At 43.4% G+C, this 19,375-nt stretch overlaps 1 protein-coding gene across 1 annotated transcript in view; it reads right to left on the minus strand.

Moving 5' to 3' along the window:
- The window catches only part of ABCA12 (ATP binding cassette subfamily A member 12), an 80,590-nt gene that overhangs the window by 13,363 nt on the left and 47,852 nt on the right, over window positions 1–19,375 (minus strand). Inside the window, exons 25-41 of the mRNA XM_042874433.1 lie at window positions 18,440–18,769; window positions 17,500–17,569; window positions 17,265–17,399; window positions 16,417–16,569; window positions 15,505–15,682; window positions 13,714–13,932; window positions 12,886–13,082; window positions 12,155–12,315; window positions 10,625–10,849; window positions 10,250–10,388; window positions 8,726–8,978; window positions 7,453–7,539; window positions 6,663–6,756; window positions 5,037–5,164; window positions 4,034–4,121; window positions 2,628–2,733; window positions 118–172 (exon numbers count right to left, since the gene is read on the minus strand). Of these exons, the coding sequence (XP_042730367.1) occupies window positions 118–172; window positions 2,628–2,733; window positions 4,034–4,121; window positions 5,037–5,164; window positions 6,663–6,756; window positions 7,453–7,539; window positions 8,726–8,978; window positions 10,250–10,388; window positions 10,625–10,849; window positions 12,155–12,315; window positions 12,886–13,082; window positions 13,714–13,932; window positions 15,505–15,682; window positions 16,417–16,569; window positions 17,265–17,399; window positions 17,500–17,569; window positions 18,440–18,769 (2,618 nt within the window). The remainder of the gene's footprint in view (window positions 1–117; window positions 173–2,627; window positions 2,734–4,033; window positions 4,122–5,036; window positions 5,165–6,662; window positions 6,757–7,452; window positions 7,540–8,725; window positions 8,979–10,249; window positions 10,389–10,624; window positions 10,850–12,154; window positions 12,316–12,885; window positions 13,083–13,713; window positions 13,933–15,504; window positions 15,683–16,416; window positions 16,570–17,264; window positions 17,400–17,499; window positions 17,570–18,439; window positions 18,770–19,375) is intronic.

Below are 19,375 nucleotides of genomic sequence, written 5' to 3' on the forward strand. Positions count from 1 at the left end.
GTTTTCACATTTGGAGGGAGATATTCAGTAATTTAGGCTGCTTAGTGGTTTCCAGGAAGCAGGCTTGCTTCTTTTGAAGCTGAACAATTCAGGCATCAGCCGAATGAATCTTCTTACATTACTTGTTCTTGACTCTGTCCTCCAGGATATGGGTGAGCTGATAAGAAAATACCTACAAAACCAAAAAGAAAATAAATGTTAAAAGTAGCTGGCTTAAAGTTTCTTTCCTCAGTTCTTGAGGTTGACAGTAATACAGAAGACTGAATAGAGAAGAAACACAGACCAAATCTCTTTTTGCTCTATAACTGCAGTGTGACCTTGGCAGGATTTTGAGAGGCTCCATCTTCCTATCATTCCACTGTGATGCTCAGCAGCTATGAAATTCAAACCCTAGGCCTTGCTTCTGCACCTGCCCAACTTTAAGGGCTATATATCATTCACTTCAGCAAGAATGCTTCGACAGTGAGGAGAACAATTTTGTCTTATGCAGCTGGAACAAACCAAGAAAAACAGTTTGTCCAAAGGAACTAGTGGCAATTGCTTTGTTCAGTGTCCATAAAAACTATTACAGGGAGGAAGCTGGGGGGCCCTGTTGGGACAGTTCCAACCTCCAGCGAAGTCCAGAGCCTCGGTCACACTTGGGAAAGGGTTTAAGATAAATTTTATGCCTAAAAATCAGGTTCTCCATCTGGATTTAGGCACCTAAATAAATTCCTCAGTTCTCAGGGGGTGCTGGGGAACCTCAAGCTGCTATAAAATCCAAAAAATGATTTGCTAGGACATAGCAACTCTGAAATTTAAACTCTCCTGGTGCCTGACTTTTGGCAGCTACACAAGGAGGGAGTATTTGGGATTGTTTACCCTAAAACAGAACGCTCTGGCACGAGGGCCAGCAAAGAGCAGACTGCAGTTGTAGCCGACCAGGTGCCAAACCAAGCAAATAGATTCGAAAGGGAAGATTCCTTAGGAAATACATTCCATGGAGGAAAAAATCCTCAGCCTTGTCATCAGTGAGCAAAATGGAATTAAAATCTGAGGCTGCTGATAGAGCCCCACAAACAGCCAGGAAATGTTTTCCTTCTCTAAAAGAGGGAGAAAGAAAGATACCGTCTGTCTAATCTGCTAATGCTTCACTATAAAGCCATTTTCCTGTGCTGAAGCTTAGGCTAGAAGTCAGAATTTCCATTTCAATGCTTACTCTTTTTTTGTTGGTTGGGATTGAGAGAAGAGAAAGCACAATATACGAAAGTCAAAAGCCATTATGACTTGCTTAGTGACAGGGTAAAAAGCTCTTTATGTATTTTTTTTCTTTTTTAAAGATATGCTAAGTCAAATGTACCGAAGCAGGACTGGCACCTCTTTCAAACTGCTGAAATGACAACACGCTTTTATCTGGCCTTTTCAGTGCTTCTTAAACTGTCATTTATTTGTCACAACAACAAATAGATTTAGCTGCCAGGGACATACCACGCAGACCGTCTGTTCAATTGTATTTCAAACTGGATTTACACTACCCCAGGGGAGCTATCCTCATCCATTCATTTTATTTCCCCCCATTCTATGAATTGGATCATTAGTGGGAAGTGGAGAATTATCTGCCTGGTCGTTTACTACTAAGCATTTCATTCAGAAAAGAAAAAAACAACCAACCAAACCAACACGCATACACAGCACGACAGATGGAATAAAAACTGCTGCTGTTCTTTCCCGTTGAAAATTGCTGTTTTGCTGGTACCAAACTTTCCCTGTGAAAACTTTCTGACTGTTCACATAAGCTTTGCTCCCACTACTGCATGCGCTGGGAATTCAGAGGTGGGGTGAGCATCACTGCTTAATAATTCAGCTGCTTTGGGATGCTCCTGCTGCTGGAAGCTCCTGTCTCTGCACGCTGGCAGGGACTGCAGCTTTGCCACTGCATACAGACAAGCTTGAACCTCCTGACCTCGAGAGCACCCTGTGAGTCTCAAAGGCACCAGCCTTTATTCATAGGATGGTTGTGGAGCCAAGGTGCTGCTTTTGCTTGTTGTGAGGGGAGCTGCAGTGCATCAATACGCGGAGGTGGGGAGAGAGATGCACTGCTTGGACTTGTAATCAGCATTCTGCTGCGTCTTGAATTCGTGGCATAGCACTCAAAGCTTCAGCAGATGCCTTTTCCATTGTAGTTACATTCAGATCACTGAGGAATAATACTTTTATGAGCAAAGAGACACTCAGCTATCTCACTGCCACCTGGAACATCCCAGGTGAGGGGGTTTGGCATGGCCGAAGTGTGGCCGGAAGGGCAGCTTTTGTCACAGGAAATCAGGGGGGCATTCTGCAAGCAATCTGAGGGAGCCTTTCTATGCATAAATAAGAGGCAGCAATCAAAAGTACCACGACGAGAAGCAATAAATCAAATAGCAACTGTTGACATTTTTTGGATGAAGCGAGCGTTTTACACAGGAGCAGGGGTCTTCCCTCTCCAGCTCCCTAGGGTCTTTGACAAAGACAAACGAAATAAGTGATTTATTCATGTTTCTCAGTGCTGTTTTTAAAGGAATCTGCATAATATGGAGTTTTAAAAAACGACCTCACTGAAGCCCCCCCCAGTGGGGAGAAATTACCTGTTCATGTGAAGGGACACCTACCATATCTGGAACTCTCATTTTTTGGCAGATTTGCTCGAAGAATGAAGTTGTTCAAGCTGTTCAGATAGGCTGGAAGGCTGTGATAACCTTCGGGATTATACCACACCTGCACACGACAGAGAAATTGAAACAAACTGGGAGATAAATTGTGACTGATAACATTTTGGTTTGTTCTTCTTGCACAAATGAATCAGCCCGTAGCTGTTATCTCAAGACATAAGCTCTACGAGCTAAAGTCCCATGATTAAACCACATCAGGTACCAAATGAGTATAAAAGCACATTTCATTTAAAACATGAGCAGTCCCATCAGCTTCATTTGCCTTCCGAGGGAGAGGAAAAGAACTAACTGAATATGTGATATAAAACCACAGATATGTGGTTTCTTTTCTATCAAACATCAGCTTCCCTTGAAAGCAAGTGGGACCAGATTGTTTTAGGGCAGAAAACACTGCTCTTCTCATTCAGCAACAGCCCTTCCTATAGTCATGATCACTTTTTGCCAAAACCACGATAAACTGCAAGGACTGAGGGCCTTGCAGACCAGAGGAGATGCACTTTGTGGGGATTTACCCTCTTTAGGAACCACTTGCAGCACCCGGATTAGAGGTGTAAATTACTTCTAAAGCACAAAAGGCTTAGGCTATTAAGATTACAGGCTTCAATACAGCCCACAGCACCCACCTTGTATATCCCCAAGTTCTACATGCTCAGTGACTTTATTCTTCTTACCCTAGCAGAGCAAGTACTGCTAAAGAAAGAGGGGGCTGGAAGTCAGCCTTGCTTCCAGTGCTACTGAAGTTTCAGGTTTCTAATCTGACACTTGATTAGCAAATAGCAAGAGCTTTCAGATCTAGAATTGAAGGGGTGAAAACAATTGAAAATTGATTACATGAGCTCTGAGCATCAGCAAAACAATAAGCAATGATTCCTGTAATTCCCTTTGACTGGGAACACCTCTGAGAACAGCACTGCTTTTGCAGGAACACTTTCCTGGTAAGCTAAGTTTAGCACGGAAACAACAGGAACTCATCTGCAACTCTCTCCTACCTCAGATTTCAGCCTTGGCGCCTTTAATGCTGATGTGTTACAACATTTTCACTGAGCAGAAACAGAGAAATGGGTAAATCAGAATGTACAAGCCAGCCCTAGCAAAGCTACATACGTTCTCCCATGAGATAAAGGTGCCACGAACCAATCTTTTCACATCTGGGTAATAAAATTATGACAGCAGAAAAATTGTTTCCTATCCGCAAGAGAAGTCAGACCAATAAAGAAGAACGGGAAGAGGAGAGAAAATGAACTGAAAGTCATCTCTCCCATGCCAAGCTGCAAGATTTCAGATGTTTCCCCTCTCTCTTCTAAAACATCCCCAAACTCAACATCACTCCAGTGGAAGTGAGTTACCTTAGTCAGTGTTCTGCTGGGGGGCACTGGCTTGATATCAAACTGGAGATCTCTCGTCAAAGGCATCCCAAAACTCCAGCCACCATACCTGAATGAAAAATCCAGAGGGAAATGCACTGTTATGTTCACCCAGAAGCTGTAACAGCATGGCTGGTGTATGTTAGCATGGGCTCCTCAGAGGCATACATGCACTGCATGTCACCATAGCCTCAATTGTAGACTGACTTGAAAGAGAAGAACTTATCACGCTACATGGCGTGAGATACGCCAAGCCAACACTGCTGCAGGAGCCCATATCTGGAGAAAACAAGGGAAACAAACTCAGCAGTGTTATCACAAAACTGCCTCAATTTGAGAAGTACTTTGGAGATGCTTACTTACCACACTGAAACAAGATGATTGCTTCTTCTCCAGAAGATGAGCAGCTCAGGTTAAATCAATGGACAGGTGAATGTATTCCTTGACAACCTCAATGGCAGGCTATTTTTGCCCTACAACATGCTGTGCAGCTGCATTGCAGGCTCCAGACACAATAATAGTTCTAACAGCCCCATTGTGCAAGAAAACACTTCAATTCTAACCTCCATCCAACACGGGCATTTGTTTAAGTGAAGTGCACACCAAGACTCTCCAGACAATTAAACCTAGAGGAGAATCTCTCCCCAGGGTTTTTTACCTCATGACAGGCTGTGTCAGATTTTCCTCTTCAGAAACATTTCTGAGCCAGACAAAAGCCCATCTACAGCCCCAGCCACCAGCTCATTGGGTGACTGACATGTTATCCCCAGGTGCTCTCTGCTATGATCAAGCAGAGCACTTAGACAAAACCTTTAACTCTATGCTTCTAGTGCATTTTACCTCCTTCCACTAGATTCACAGAAGCTATCAGCAAAGGGGTTCTGCTAAGCCTTGCCTACACCATCCCCTCTTTAAGTACAGGGATATAAGTCTAAAAGGATGCTTGTAGTGCAGTTAAGAGAAAGAATGGAGATGCATGCCATACCGTTTCTGCAGGAAGTCTTTGGTGGTTGCCAGAATGTAGCTCTCCACGTTGTGCCCCGTAACGTTATAAAGCATTCGTGTAGAGAAGGTCCTTCTGTGAGGGGGGGTATAGTTCTTCTGTGGGCACGTCTGAGAGGAGACAAGGGAACAAAGACATCAGTGATTGTGCTTTATCTGTAAAGCTCACACAGCAGGACAGGGCTGAGAGCTGACAACGGTGACATTCTGGTCCCGGGACCAGTGCTTACAGAAACCACAGGGCCAAGACGCACAGCATCCAACCCAGCGTGCTGTTCTCGGTGTATTTAGAGAGGTGCTTCAAAACAACCTTTGCTTCAGTCTACACTTCAGATTCACTGACATTAGCGAGACCTTGAAATGTGCTTCATGCTAGGCAGGAAGATTTTTCCTGAATTAACTCTGATCCCTTTTAGCAGAGCTGCAGTGACTGCACTGAAGGCAAAACAGCTCACGGAGCACAAAACTCCACAGTGGCCTCAAAATCTCACCTTGCATTTCACAGCAGCTACACTTTACATTTTAACTTTACTGTCAGTCATTGGAAATATTTTTCAAAGCTTCAGAGAAACCTTGGATTAGTCCCGAATATATAATTTAACACACTGAGGGTCAAAATTGCATTGACTGCTTCATAAGGTTGAAACATCCTCCACTGGACAGCATGCTGGCTGCTTCCTTCAGCTCATCCATAACAAAAATCCTGGCCTCCCCTATTGTGTATCTGTTCAAAACTCTACATCAGAATACACAAAACAGCTGCCTTCATGCTGAGGAACACCTGCCTGTGCCTGCTAGAGGTAAGAATCAGCTTTGAACGTTACCCTGACTTAAGAGAGAATTGATGCCAGTACTTCTAACGATGTGAAATTAAGTACATGCCCAGTAAAGTGCATAAAATGGCTGCACTTGAAGAAATGTCTAGGAACTTCTGACTAAGTACATGCTTTATCTTACAAACAGTATCATGCTGTGCCTGGAGTTTGGTTTCTTTCTGGAATAAAGCTGAAGACAGGTGAACAGCACTGTGGGGAGAAGAGATCAACCTAAACTGGACACATTAAGTTCTAACTTTTTTTAGTCAGAATCTGCCTTTCCCCCCTGTGCATCTAAAGACATGGAGCTCAGCAGGACCCATATCTGGTCCTGTATGTACTACTGCAAGGCAAATAACTAATATTGTTAATCACCAGTATTCATAAAGTGGAATGGTGCAAAAGCAGATGGATCCAGTAGACTTTGCATACAGTTAAACTCTAGCAGTAATAGCTGTGCTTTCATATAATGACAGTGCTGTATAAAATGCAATTTTCCTCTTGAATATACACTCACCTCTGCTAAGTGGGACAATCATACAACATTCAAAAACACCATTAAGTCTTTTCCTACAGAGGTGAGCAAGGCAGATATATGAGCATGCAAATCTTCTGAGGTTACTGTTTCCTTTCCTGTCCCCAAGCTGGTGCACTCTGTCATTATCCAAAGTACAAAATCAACACGACCAGAAAGGGACAGATGGGATTTTGAATACCAAGTTCCCACAGATCCCCCATTCACAACCTGCTGGTTTCCCACCAAACTCCCTCTCTTTTGGGTTTATTCCAATTACCTGGATGCCATCAGTGCAGTTGCAGGCAGAATACTTTGTTGAGGGGTCTCCAGTGGTGATCCATGGGCCAAGCATGTCTTCATTTAAACACTGCCTGAAAATGAACACATTCTCCTCTGAGGATCTCTATAGCCAGAAGTGCATATGCTACTAAGATGGCAGTAAGAGGCTTCAGCAGAAAAGGAAACCTCCTTTTGCCTGCTCTGGAAATACCTGTCCTCCCACTGATTTGGTGGAGAACCCTCAGCACAGTTCCCCTTGCCTGGATTCATCCAGCTGATTAGAAAGAACCCAGACACTGCTTTCATTCCCGCAGCGGTTGGCCAAAGCCAAAATCATCTTCCAATACAGAAATAGGGGATAGAAAGTGCTGCAATGGGCCACACTGACAGCAGCCTCTACAAATACTCAGCATAAACATTCGCGTGCTGATGTGAGGCACACTTGAGTACATAACCTGCCCTGGATTGTGTTACTATTGAAAATTCATCCTCAGAGCCCCAAACAGTCCAGTCCTCATAGGACAGCTTTGACTTATGAATAATAGCTATGCTGAGAATGTAGCTATGAGCAGAGCAAGCTTGCACCAGCCTGCCAAAGGCTGCTTAGATATCTGTAGCGTGCTTAAAGAATCTGTAAGTCGGTCTGGAAAGAGGCAAGAAACATTTTTCCTCCGGCATCCACGTATGAAAATTCTGCAGACAATCAAGGATGGAAAGAGGTCTGGTGGCTAATAGAGTCTTGCAGACTCAGGATTTAAATGGGAAATGAAAAGACAAGAAGTACTTACGAATTGCTTTCATTCATGCATGTGTTATCTGTCCCAGGGAAAGAAAGCATCGAAGCAACTAAAGCATTTGTTGTTTCGTTGAAATTCCTACAATTTAAGAAACAAACAAACAAAAAAAAACAAAAAGGAAAATGCTCAGGGTATTTCCATCACCACTGAGCAGAGGAAAGATGTCTGAAAGAAATGGGATTTATTTAGGATGCTAAATAAATGTCCTGGTGCTAGCCCTGCAAACTACTTCAGTCCACGCAGCACATGAGGGCAGACACACAGGTTTAAAAGAGCTGCTCATTGCCTATAGTTGCACACCTACCCCTGTGACTCACTGCCTCCAGATCAAAGCCACATACAGAGAAACTTCTGAACAATCAAAAACTCTGTTTCCATGGAAAAAGGATCCACAGACATTTCCAGACATGACTCCTCATCTCAATCAGTTCTGACACCAGTGAAGTCCATTCGCTTTAGGTCATTCAGGAAAATGCATTTGTCTCTCCTGCAGTGATCTACCAGGAGAAGCAGGGAGCCTTAGGAACAGAGGACTCAGAGACACGTGGCTCATCTGCCCATCCAGCAGCACTGAAGCAGAAAGGCATGAGCAGTCCCAGGAAAGAACATCTGACAGCAGACGGGTGATTTGTAACGACATTAGAGATGGATTTCATATTGCTTTCTAAAGAACCACTGGAGAAACGCAGTTTACCTCATGAAACCAGAATGATACAGACTGTATTCATTATGGTAACCAGATATTTAAGCACAATTAAATCAGTAAGTGGTGATGTGTTAATCATGCCCTTCAGTTCACTGCATGCCTTGGACTAGTGAGTCCTGGACAGGACAGCAGCACATCTTCCTGTACTGACAGAGAGGCAATCAGACAGATCACAGGATAGATGGAACTTGATCCTATAGCTGCAGTGTTGGACCCAACTAATGCTGCACCTCCATTTCAGATTGGGGAAGATTAAACACTTTTTAAAAACCATTTTGAGGCAGGATGGATGTCACAGGGACAGATGGCTCCAATGGCAAACACAACAAAGAGTATTTCTCACATATTTCACAATTAATTCCAGCTTACAGATTGTTTTTCTAAAGCTTTCTGATTGCTGGTGTGAGCAGAGCCATCTCTCCAAGAGATACCCCTAGGAAGAGGACTTTATCACCGTGTCGTCTGCACAACACCTTTCTGCTGTACCTGCTGAGGAACAATCCTGATAGTAAGAACTGGGCCTTGATGGGTTGAAGGCTGAAAAGGAACACCACTCACCCAAAGAAGTCTGCCTGATCTGATGTGCCATACAGAGAGGGGGAAAGAATCAGCTCCGGGTATTCGGTCTCCTTAGTCCTCAGCGTTCCAAGTCCCATTGCTGCCATCACGAAGAGGACTGGGAGGATGACCTGAGCAATGAAGCCTCGCACATCGCGCCGGGTATGGTGGAATCTCTTAATGAATAAAGCTGATGTCTTCTTAAGCAGCAATGGTAAACCCTGCAGGCTCTTAGATCTGATCAGGAGCTGATCTGGGTATAAAAGAACACATTTTGCTACAGATCAGTATTCATGAAATGCAGGGAACTGACGCTCACTGGAACTTGGGAGTTACTTTGGCTGCCTGTTCTCCTTTTCAGATGGAAAAATCAAAACTAGTAAGCTGGACTGTACCCCATTTGGACAGAAGTCAGGTTTTGGCTCAAGTAACGACACATAACACCAGTTTTTTGCTTGATTTCAAATGCACACACGTAGCATGCACATTTTGACATCTTGCAAGACAAAAGGAGACTTCCAGATACAAGAAGTTATCTGCACCCTCTCTACTCAGCTACAACTTTTGTATTTGCAAACTGAAAATTCTTATCATTCAGAAAGGACGTCCCAAGGCAAATCAATAAGGGAATTCATTAGGAAACAAGAAAACAAGGCATATAAACTAATCAATCACATGCATAGACAAGGTTGCAGCATGAAAAAAGCAGAGCTGAACCCTATGTAACCTATTTCTCTTTATGAAATATTAACCTGTATAATACAACAAAAGGCAAATCATCTTCAATGCTTTTGTTAGGGGTATCATAAAATACTTTTCTATGCATGTTACCTCTTACAGATTTGCCCATTTACAGTGCAGGTCAGCTTTGAGAAGTGAGTACAGAAATACTTCTGCGTTGTCCCTTAGCAGCTTCCTTAACTATAAATGATATATCCATAAGCAAAAATCATCTCCAGTTTGTCAGAAGGGATGTTTCGCATGTTTTTGGGACCATGCCACCTTGGGCAGCTCTCAAACCCTCAACACTCAGACACTGTTGATTCTCTTCTGAAGGTAAATCTATCCCAATGTGTGGCCCTTTTTGCTGTGTGGCTTATACTGCAGTCGCTGGGACAGAACAAAAAGCAGTGGGGAGGATGGAGCTCAGAGCTGTGCTGCTTTTCCCATGAAGTTTCTCTCAACTTCTACTAATTGTGTAGAAATAATCCTCTGCATCAATTACAGCAATTGCTTTCAGAGCCATACATTTGCTACTTCACCCACACACTGTATTTGATTAGATTAAAACTGGAATCAATTTAAAGGGAGGCGGATGCAAACAAAACCTCTCTGTAATCTGTTCTGTGATTCAGACATTCCAAACCAGTGGATCTAGACAACCGTAGAGTGCTGAGCTTCTAGGGAATCAGTGGCTTTGTGTTTCTGGTTGGGTGAAGTGTGTTTTTAAACCAGAAAGAGTCCATCTGTCACTGTTTGCATTCTCTGACAAATCTGGATTAAAACCTGGAGGTAATTTAGTACCATCTCTTTCTGTGAAAGTATCCGTGCTCACAGACATTTCGTCCCCGCCGTTTTGGCCACTGGCTCCAGGCCCTCGCTGGGATAGTCCTGCATCTTCTTGTGGGTCCTTCCCCAGCTCTTTTGTCAGATTGAGAAATACCTACAGAACAAGAAAACATACAGGGAAACTGGTCAAAAATACTCAGTACTCCAACATCTCATTCTCTAAGTAAAATGCTGAGAGGTGAGACGGTGGTATGCTTTGTGCACTACTAGATGCATAAATTTATGCATACATCTGCACCTTCCCACATTCATAACTATAGAACAATGAGTAACAAAACCAATTTCTTCCCTTCCCTGTTACTCCTACATCCAAAACCTGCCACCACCTACCTCTTCCACAGTTGTGTTTGAAATCCCATAGCAACCAAGGTGGAGATCACTCAAGCTGGTATCGAGGGCTCTGAGAAGTGCCTGGTAAGCCCCCGAGACTGTGGACTTGAAGGGGGGAAGCACGTACACGAGCTCTCCACCAATATCCTCCTTGAGATAAGCCTCTGGGAGGTGGGACTGAATCAGGGAGGTCACTGCTGCGGTGTCACACTCCTCTATCGCATTCTGAAAAAGGAGGAAAGCACTCTGTGTTCAACCAGAAGCTGCTGCTGACAAAATTCCTGCTGCAGGGCTCAGCTCGGATCATGTCCTCATGGTGGGTGCTCTCAGCACAGACATGCAGCATTTCATTTTTAAAACCAAAAGGAGATGAACCCGGGTTTCCAGCATTTGAACAAGACTCAGGAGATGTGGCACAGACTCCCTGCCCCTTGTTGTACTCAGGAGGAGCTCTGGGCACTTTTTGGACTATGTTGAGCCCAGCTTGGTCCATCCACGCCTTACTGCTCAGACATACTGGGCCTAGGACAGATGGACCACTTTGCACCAGCTAGAGTGTTTACAGTGAACAGAAAAAGTCCAGCCACATGGGAGAATTCACACCTGAACCTGCCTGCCAGCACAAACACAATTGTTTTCCCTGTGAAGTACAGGGCTTACACAAGGATCTCCTTTCATTTTCTCCATAGACGCTGCCAGTAATTTGGATGAGGAGCTGATCTTTTATGGTATTCATGTGTTATTCAGCGTGCTGGCCTGCCAACAGCACTGTAACAAATGCTTTAAGATCAGAGTTCTGCCCTCCCTGCAAAGAGCAGAACATTTTGCCTCAGGTCAGGTACTATCAATGGATCTGACAACTCTGAACTTCAGAACTCACACTGGATCCAGCCTTGCCTTTAACTATCAAGGAGGCCCTGTTCTCCAACAGAGCAGAGAGATGAATTTCCTGCTTCTGAGAGCCCCAGAGGCAGGTCTGATGGCCTCCCTGGGGACTGGCTTGGAGAGTGTCCCTCTGCTTCAAGGAAGATGCTGTTTGTATCTCTTCCCTGAGAAGCAGCATGCTCATATGCACATCCTCCGTAGATCTTTGGTGCCCCTCTGCATCAAACACAACCACTTTGGGACTGCTACCATTCTCAGCTCCTGCCAACAGATGTGCACAATGGACACGAAAACAAGCTAGGGTCCAGCAGGGAAGGGAGGATGAAGAGGACTTCACCTGGGTCACAGAAGGCTCAGATTCATACCTCTGCTTATCTTTGGGTAGCAGAGCTACCCAACACGTCCTACTTTCAAAATAGAAATTAGATTGGAATAGAAATTAGATTGGAATAACTATTTCATGGCAGAGATTTAAGACTGATAAGAACCTTTTGCAATGGACTTCATTTCTGTTGGATTACTATGACTCCCTTCCTTCTTTCCTTGTTTCCAAATGATTTATTTTCCCATCCAGGATATCTGTCATAAAAGCATACATTTAACTTCAGATGAGGCTGAAGATTTAGGACCAACTCTGACACGAACCTTCTTTTTTGTGAGTGTTAGGTGATATCCATCACCAAAAGTTTCCTTGAGGTAGAATGGAGACCCACAGCATTTGAGCCCTCCATGCTCTAGGAAGGCAATTCGGTCACTCAGTACTTCTGCTTCATCTAAGTGATGCGTAGAGAGAATGATGGTTCTGCCTGGAAAAGAAGAAGCTGCTGTCAACCCACACAGAACAAACATACAGGATTACAAGAGATAGGTGAAAGCTGCATTGAATGATGTAGAGTTTCAGGTGAAAATCAGCTGCATTTTTAAGGAATTAATAATAATTAGATGAAAAGTAACATTACTGAGGAGCTGAAAAATATTATTGTAAAATATGCACTAAGGTAAAGATACTTATCAAATGACATTGTGAATTTACAAGAAGAATGAAAAATGAATCTAGAGGATCTACAAGGTGTTTCCAGTCCCCCACAACTGGTTCTCGATGCTCTCCAAAACTCACACCTCAAAACCACTCCATATCACAGAATGGCCAGGGTTGGAAGGAGGGACTTCAAGCATCATGAATTTCCAACCCCCCTGACACATGCAGGACCACCAACCTCCCCATTTAATACCAGACCAGGCTACCCAGGGCCTCATCCAACCTGGCCTTGAACTCTTCCAGGGATGGGGTATCAACACGTCTAGGGATGGGACACCATAATTTCAGGACACAAAGCATCTCTGCCTCTGCGCAGCATCTCATCTCATCACAGTACCTTTTTTATTCTTGGAGATAATTTCCCAAATACTCCTACGAGAGCACGGATCCACCCCTGTTGTTGGTTCATCCAGGATCACTACCCTTGATCCACCCAGCAGAGCAATAGCTATAGACAGCTTTCTCTTCATCCCACCAGACAGGGAGCCAGCCAGCTTATGACGATGGCTGTAGAGTCCAGTCTCCTTCAAAGTCCTTCAAAACAAAGAAAAAACAATCTCCAAATGTTGCCCTTCAGGCAACTTTTAAAAGCAGAATATTTGAAAATATCCAAAAAGCATAACTGCAAATGAAGAACTGCTCAAGTACAGACAGCTCTACTGAATGGTCAGAGTGCACTGAGATGATTCATCCTGTAGGTAGCTCAGCCACTCAGATTTTAATTAAAAAAAAAAATCTTTCTTTAGGACGTTTTCAAAGTTTCCATCCGACAAGTTAAGGTTAAAGGCTCAACCTCATCAACAGAGATCACCAAAATCCAAATTCTCTGGGATGTTTTGGCTGTTTCACTTCTCCGCACAACCAGTAAAGCTGGCATCATCTTCTAACTGGTTGATCAAATCTCTTTTTGGGGAAAACTGTAAAGAAGCAAGGATCAGACCCTTAGGCATCTCCAAAGAACTGCCACAGAAGCTTGTAAACTCCTGGAGAAGAAATGTTGTTTTCTTACAGCCACAGATTTCAGCACTCAGTGTACTCCTCCAGTCAGATCAAGGCATTTATTTGAACTCTAGGCTGGGTTTGCAACAATGCTCAAAACCATTCGTTTGAGCTTTGCAGTGGTACTACTACCACTCTCTCTTCTCCCACCCTGCTGTTTTCATACCTCTTAACTTCTTGGTAGAGCTCCTCTTTACTCCAGAGAGGGACTTTGATGTACCCATAGAGCAGCAGGTGCTCCTTCGTGGTGAGGTAGTTGAAGAGCACGTTGTGCTGCATACAGATACCCATGTTCTTCCTGATAACTTCCTGATCAGTCTTGATGTCTTTGCCATAGACAACGATAGTGCCTGATGATGTAGGGAACAGCCCGGTCAAAATAGATCTGAAAGGGAAAAATAAGTAGAAAAGGAAGTTAAAACAAAAAAAGAGAAAGCCCTAAGTACTTTTTCTCCACTCTCCTGTAGTTATCATTACTTGCCAAGCTTCCTTCCACCACTAGCACACTCCTTGCAGCCAGAAAACACTGAACACAGCTTCTTCTACAGTCTCTCCATGCTTTGGTGGAGCAGTGCCCAATTAACATCAAAGAGCGTCCTCCTTCCCCCTGTCTGTGGGATTGTGAGGGCTAGTACCAAGCTCACACACTGAGCTCTGGCTACTTTTCACATACACTTTTATCTTCCTTAGGGAGGTCTCTCCCTCCCTAAGTCAGACCACTGCATGTTCCTTTACATCAATACTCACGAACGCCTTTCACTTCCAATTGAATCACTGGGAATTCACAGAATGCAGTCACTCTTCATTCTTTGGGGTTTGTCTGCAGTATCCAGACGGTCTCATACTGCTAACCACTTCAGAGATTGAAAACCACATCTTCATCATGCTAACCACATCACAGCGCAGAAACCTGATTTCACTGCCATTATGAAGAAGGAATGGGGGAGGATATCCTGACAAGGCACCTCAGCGAGGGCAGCAATTTTGTCTAGTTCAAGCTAATTATTACCCACCAAGTAGTACCTAACAGACCTGAGTCAAACACCTTCTACGTGGAATGACTACCTGCACAATACAGGCTGGTTTTAGAGCTGTCCTGCAAGGGAATAAAAGGAGAAGATGCACCTCAGACTGCCCTTCACCATCCCTGAGTTGCACTCTCTCCTGGGACTTTTAACTCTCATTAAAAAGGAGAGGAGAAGTACCTTGTGACCTTACTCAGGATTTGAAGCCTGCACTAAGTTTCAAGAAGCTGTTATATTTTTCTGTACATCACCTTTGCCTACACTTACTATGAGGACATGACATGAATTTATAATAAGCTGAGATGAAGCACACATCTGTCTTGCCTTACTGTTTTTGGCTCTTCTGGGGCTTCTATTTATCACCTTAATGTTGCTTTCAGAGTGATGCATACATAGATATCAGTAGACAAATCAAGTTCCACAGGTTATCCAGTGATGTTATCCAACACCTTAAACTATAATTTATAAATGGCAATGCTGGAAGGTCTGGAAGGCCAGAGCATTAACCTACTTCAATTCCAGCCCAGCCAACACACGAGTCTGTACAGTTGAAATATATCTTTATTAGGCTTTCTCACTAATATTAATATCACTTCAAATTTGGAAGGTGCACAGGCTACCCACATCTTTCAGAGCAACCCAGCCCCAGGCACCAAAGCCTCGTGGAACAAAGTGCTGGAACAATTGCTCTGCTGCGTATTACAGGGATCCTACCAGACTAAAAGGCATATTCCTAAGCAGAAAAGGACCTTCAGTTCTAGTAGATGAAGGGACTGCTGAGGTCATCTAAGAGTAAGATGAAACTACAAGAGAGATCTGTCCTAATAAAGCATTTCATTCAGCTTCCCAATGCTGAAAAGCCCCACTTGCTCTCATATCCACCCAGCTGAGCCCAACGGTACAAAACAATCCCAGCTTTAAAGGACACGTACATGGTTGTCGTTTTCCCAGCTCCATTGTGCCCCAGCAGGGAAGTTATATTCCCTTCATAGAAGTTGAGGCTTAAGTTGTCCACCGCAGCTTTGGATCCATAAACTTTTGTGATGCCATGGAGGGAGACTCCCAAGGTGAGATCAGTGGGTTCTGGCTCCAGGTGAGGCGGGGGGGCACCTTCAAAACCCAAGGGAAGGGTTAGATGACAGTTACCTTTTTTCAGGTCAGAGATAAGCAAGGCTTTTGATGGCATACAATATAGCAGAAGCAGTTGACTCTCGATGAGGAACGCAGGGAACATTTCATAGGATCTGAGACATTTTGAGCTCTCCCACATTTCTCCTTTTCACTCCTGCAACTTCTTATAATTTCTGACAAGAAGCATTAATCTGTCTCTTCTGAAAAGGTCCTACATTTAGATGTTTCAGAGCACCTAACTTCATCTACACTAAACAAGTATATGAAATTAGAGGAAATACAGCAAAGCTATTGAGTTACCTTCTGTTAGGCAGAACTGGAAAGTTTGTGTGATCTCATAATATTTTATAGGCTAAATATTTACAGAAATGGACAAAGCAGCAGACATTCCTCTTGCCAAGGGGAATTCTGTATTTGCTTTCACAAACAAAAATGTATTTCTACACAGAGCATTGCAGGGTGAGGTATATGAACCCAAGGTATCCTCTCAACTACAGTATACACACCTATGCATGTGAATGTCAGTACTGGATTTCCACATCGAATTGGAAGAAAAAACAATTTGAAAGCCAAATCTCCATTTGGGTAAGTAATAATTTTCAGTTTTCCCTGTGCTACAAAGTAAGGATTAACATAAAATTGTGCTTTCTGAGCATGGTGCCCTTCTCAAATTTGGCTTTATTTACTTAAAACATATGTCAGTATCCACATACATATCTGATTGCTGGGGCTGGCTTCTTTCCTTAACACAAGCTTGCTGAAGATGAAGCCTCTTTGTTTCTCACTCCAGAAAGGGAGCCAGTTGTATTCAAGCCAGTAAGATGGAAGCAGTGGGAAATACCAGGGAGCAGCCATGCCGTATCTTCCTGCAAGAAGAAGAGGAAGCTCATTCAGGCATCTGTTTCTGCAGGAAGCACCACTATTGGACTACACTCCACACAACAAAAATGAACTCCAAGGAGATCTCTCCTCTCTTGATATGCTTCATGTACTACTGATACTTGGAAGGGATTTTCCCCTAATTGGCACAATAGGAAGCATTTGCTCATTTGTTATTCTGAGTAACCTCATAGCCAGAGGGCTGGAGTACTTTACATTTTCCACTGGGTAGATTTCTGTGTGCCAGCGGACTGCTTCATTAGGTGGGGAAGAAAAGCAAAAGACAAATGTACTGTCTCTTGCCCAAGGCAGGAATTACTTTTTGAAATTGGATGATATAAGTAACGTAACACAAAATCACTCAACTGACAAATGCTGGCTAACATGCTCTGTTCTCATTTTCACCAACCAGACAGCAATCATATTCTCCTGTGTCCTTGGCTTCAGCTTCTTCAGAGGTTCCACCTACCCACATGATGAGCAGAAGGAACCCTAGTCCTCTCTTAACCCAGCATCGTTAATACTCTCAACACATCCTCCAAGATATGGCTTCACTGTTCTAGGAACAGGGGTGCCCTGCGTGTGCCTGAGTGCCTGGATCATGGAATCAGTCAGTGTTGTACTACTCACTGTTTTCCAAAGGAAACAATACATCAACAGCCTCAGTGCTTCACATCCTTACCTGGGAATACATTTCTTATATACCATCCCAGGATGAAGTAAATGAAAGAGTCAATCAGAATGAGCCAGCACATCCAGCCAAAGGATGTGTTGTCTCCAATCATTGGAGATTTATACATGTTGTCCCACTGCAGACCTGCAGAAAGGAGTTTAGAAGCACAAGAGAGCCCGTATTAGTTAAAGGAATGTCACAACCATGGAAGCTCCAAGCGTATTTTTCTTTTCAATAAACATACCTATGCCCTGTGCCTCATAGCGAGCAATGTACTGACTTGCATAACTGAATGCAGTTGGAGACAACAGGCTCTGTGGAATAAACAAAATTGAAAACAAAGGATTTGTTAATTAGTCTCAAAGAGATTTCCAGTCAGACAACCCATCAGATACCTCCCCAGCTTGGTGCACTAGCTGGAAAAACGAGTAAGATTTTTTCCAGCAGACACAAAGAGCAGTGGACCAAGCTTCGGATGGGCAGAACTTCTGACGGTGGGCTGTAATATCCCCTTAGAGTCTTTCTTCCTTTTCCTTCCACTCCCAGTATCCAACTTTATCCCTCATCCAGGGATTTAATTTAGGCTTTTGAAATAAAGTAGTGATATAAAATTACCTGACACGGCTAATGAATTTACTACTTGACTTAAAAGGTGTCCTTTCCCAGATTTGGTGAACTTGAAAACAAATGTGACTTCTGGTACTTAATACCTACCTATTTCCACCCTTGGGAACTGACAAAGCTTTCTCTCTTCTTCCATGGCTACAAATTTGAGGCACAACAACTAAGGAATGAACGGAGCCAGCCTTCCCTCATAGTCCTGTGACTTCAACTCCTCACTGTCTAGCCTTCCTCCTCATTATGGTTGAAGGTAAGCTATTTTTTGCTTTGCAATTTGAGAGGGTAAAATGCATAGCTCACACTACTCTGATTCAGCTGGCAGTGCTTACTCACTAAAACACCACAAGTTTTGCTTTCAGTGAAGGGATACAGGTCTCCCCCTACCAGGCTACAGCCAGCTCTCTCGTTATGTGATGCAGCATGGATCAGCACCCACTGGTGGAATTGAGAATGGCTACAAACATGTATATTGGTGACACGAACCTTAAGAGGAGCTGAAGTGTGTTGAAGGTGAATGTTTGCTTCCACACACATAATCCCTGTTATTGAAAAGCAGAACTTACCAGTAGGCTTTTCACAGAGAAGCTCAAGTGATTTTCAATGACAAGCAATACAATGAAGGGGAAGAAAGTGAGGATGTACACCAGACTGCCCACCAACGCTGCAATGTTGGTGTTGTTGAAGAAAACACTGATGAAGTAGCTCATGGCTATGATGGACAAGCTGTAGTCCATAAGGTACAGGAACAGGAGCGCTGTATTTGATTTGGGAAGGATGTCACCCACTTTTAGGACAATGATGAGGAAGGTGACTGTGATTAGAAGGAAGATGGCACACTCTATGAACCAGGCGATGAAATGGCTGCTTGCATTAACACCCATCATCTTCATGTACTACAGAGAGAAAGCAAAGCAACAGGAATTACAAGTTATAACTGTTCACTAAGAGATCTTTCATTTTTCTCTTTTTCAGTGTCTGGATAGGGCACACAAACAAAATATGCTCACTCTTATTTTGACATACTGCCAGGTTGATAAAAGAGAGAAAACCACGCGCTCACATTTCTGGAATGCCCTCGGTTTGCAAGGAGCCCATTGTAAAGCAACAGCATAGGCAGGATCTGCAAACATTGTGTGACATAACCCACAAGTTTCAAAGCAGATGCTGGACTTACATTTGCTACTTTTCTAAAGCATCTTGGGTACTTCATTTGTTTTAAATAACGCTGTTCAACTCAGTGGCCTGAGTGTAAATACTCTTAGGTACAGCTGAAGCCAAACGTACCATTTGGTTCAGCAGGTGAACCACTTCACATACATCCCCCCCAGCAACAAATACTGGATATGCTTGAATATTTATATGGAAGTAATATTAATCTATATTAGCTGATGATCAAGTCACAAGTCATACAGAACTGTGAACTTGCCTTGCCGAATCCAAAAGAAATGAGAGATGCTGGTGTCTTGTTGCAGATTACATAGCTGAAAGATTACTGACAC

The sequence above is a fragment of the Lagopus leucura genome, unplaced genomic scaffold (genome assembly GCF_019238085.1).
Source record: "Lagopus leucura isolate 7727_CA_CO unplaced genomic scaffold, USGS_WTPT01 Super-Scaffold_100012, whole genome shotgun sequence".
Taxonomy (NCBI): Eukaryota; Metazoa; Chordata; class Aves; order Galliformes; family Phasianidae; genus Lagopus; species Lagopus leucura.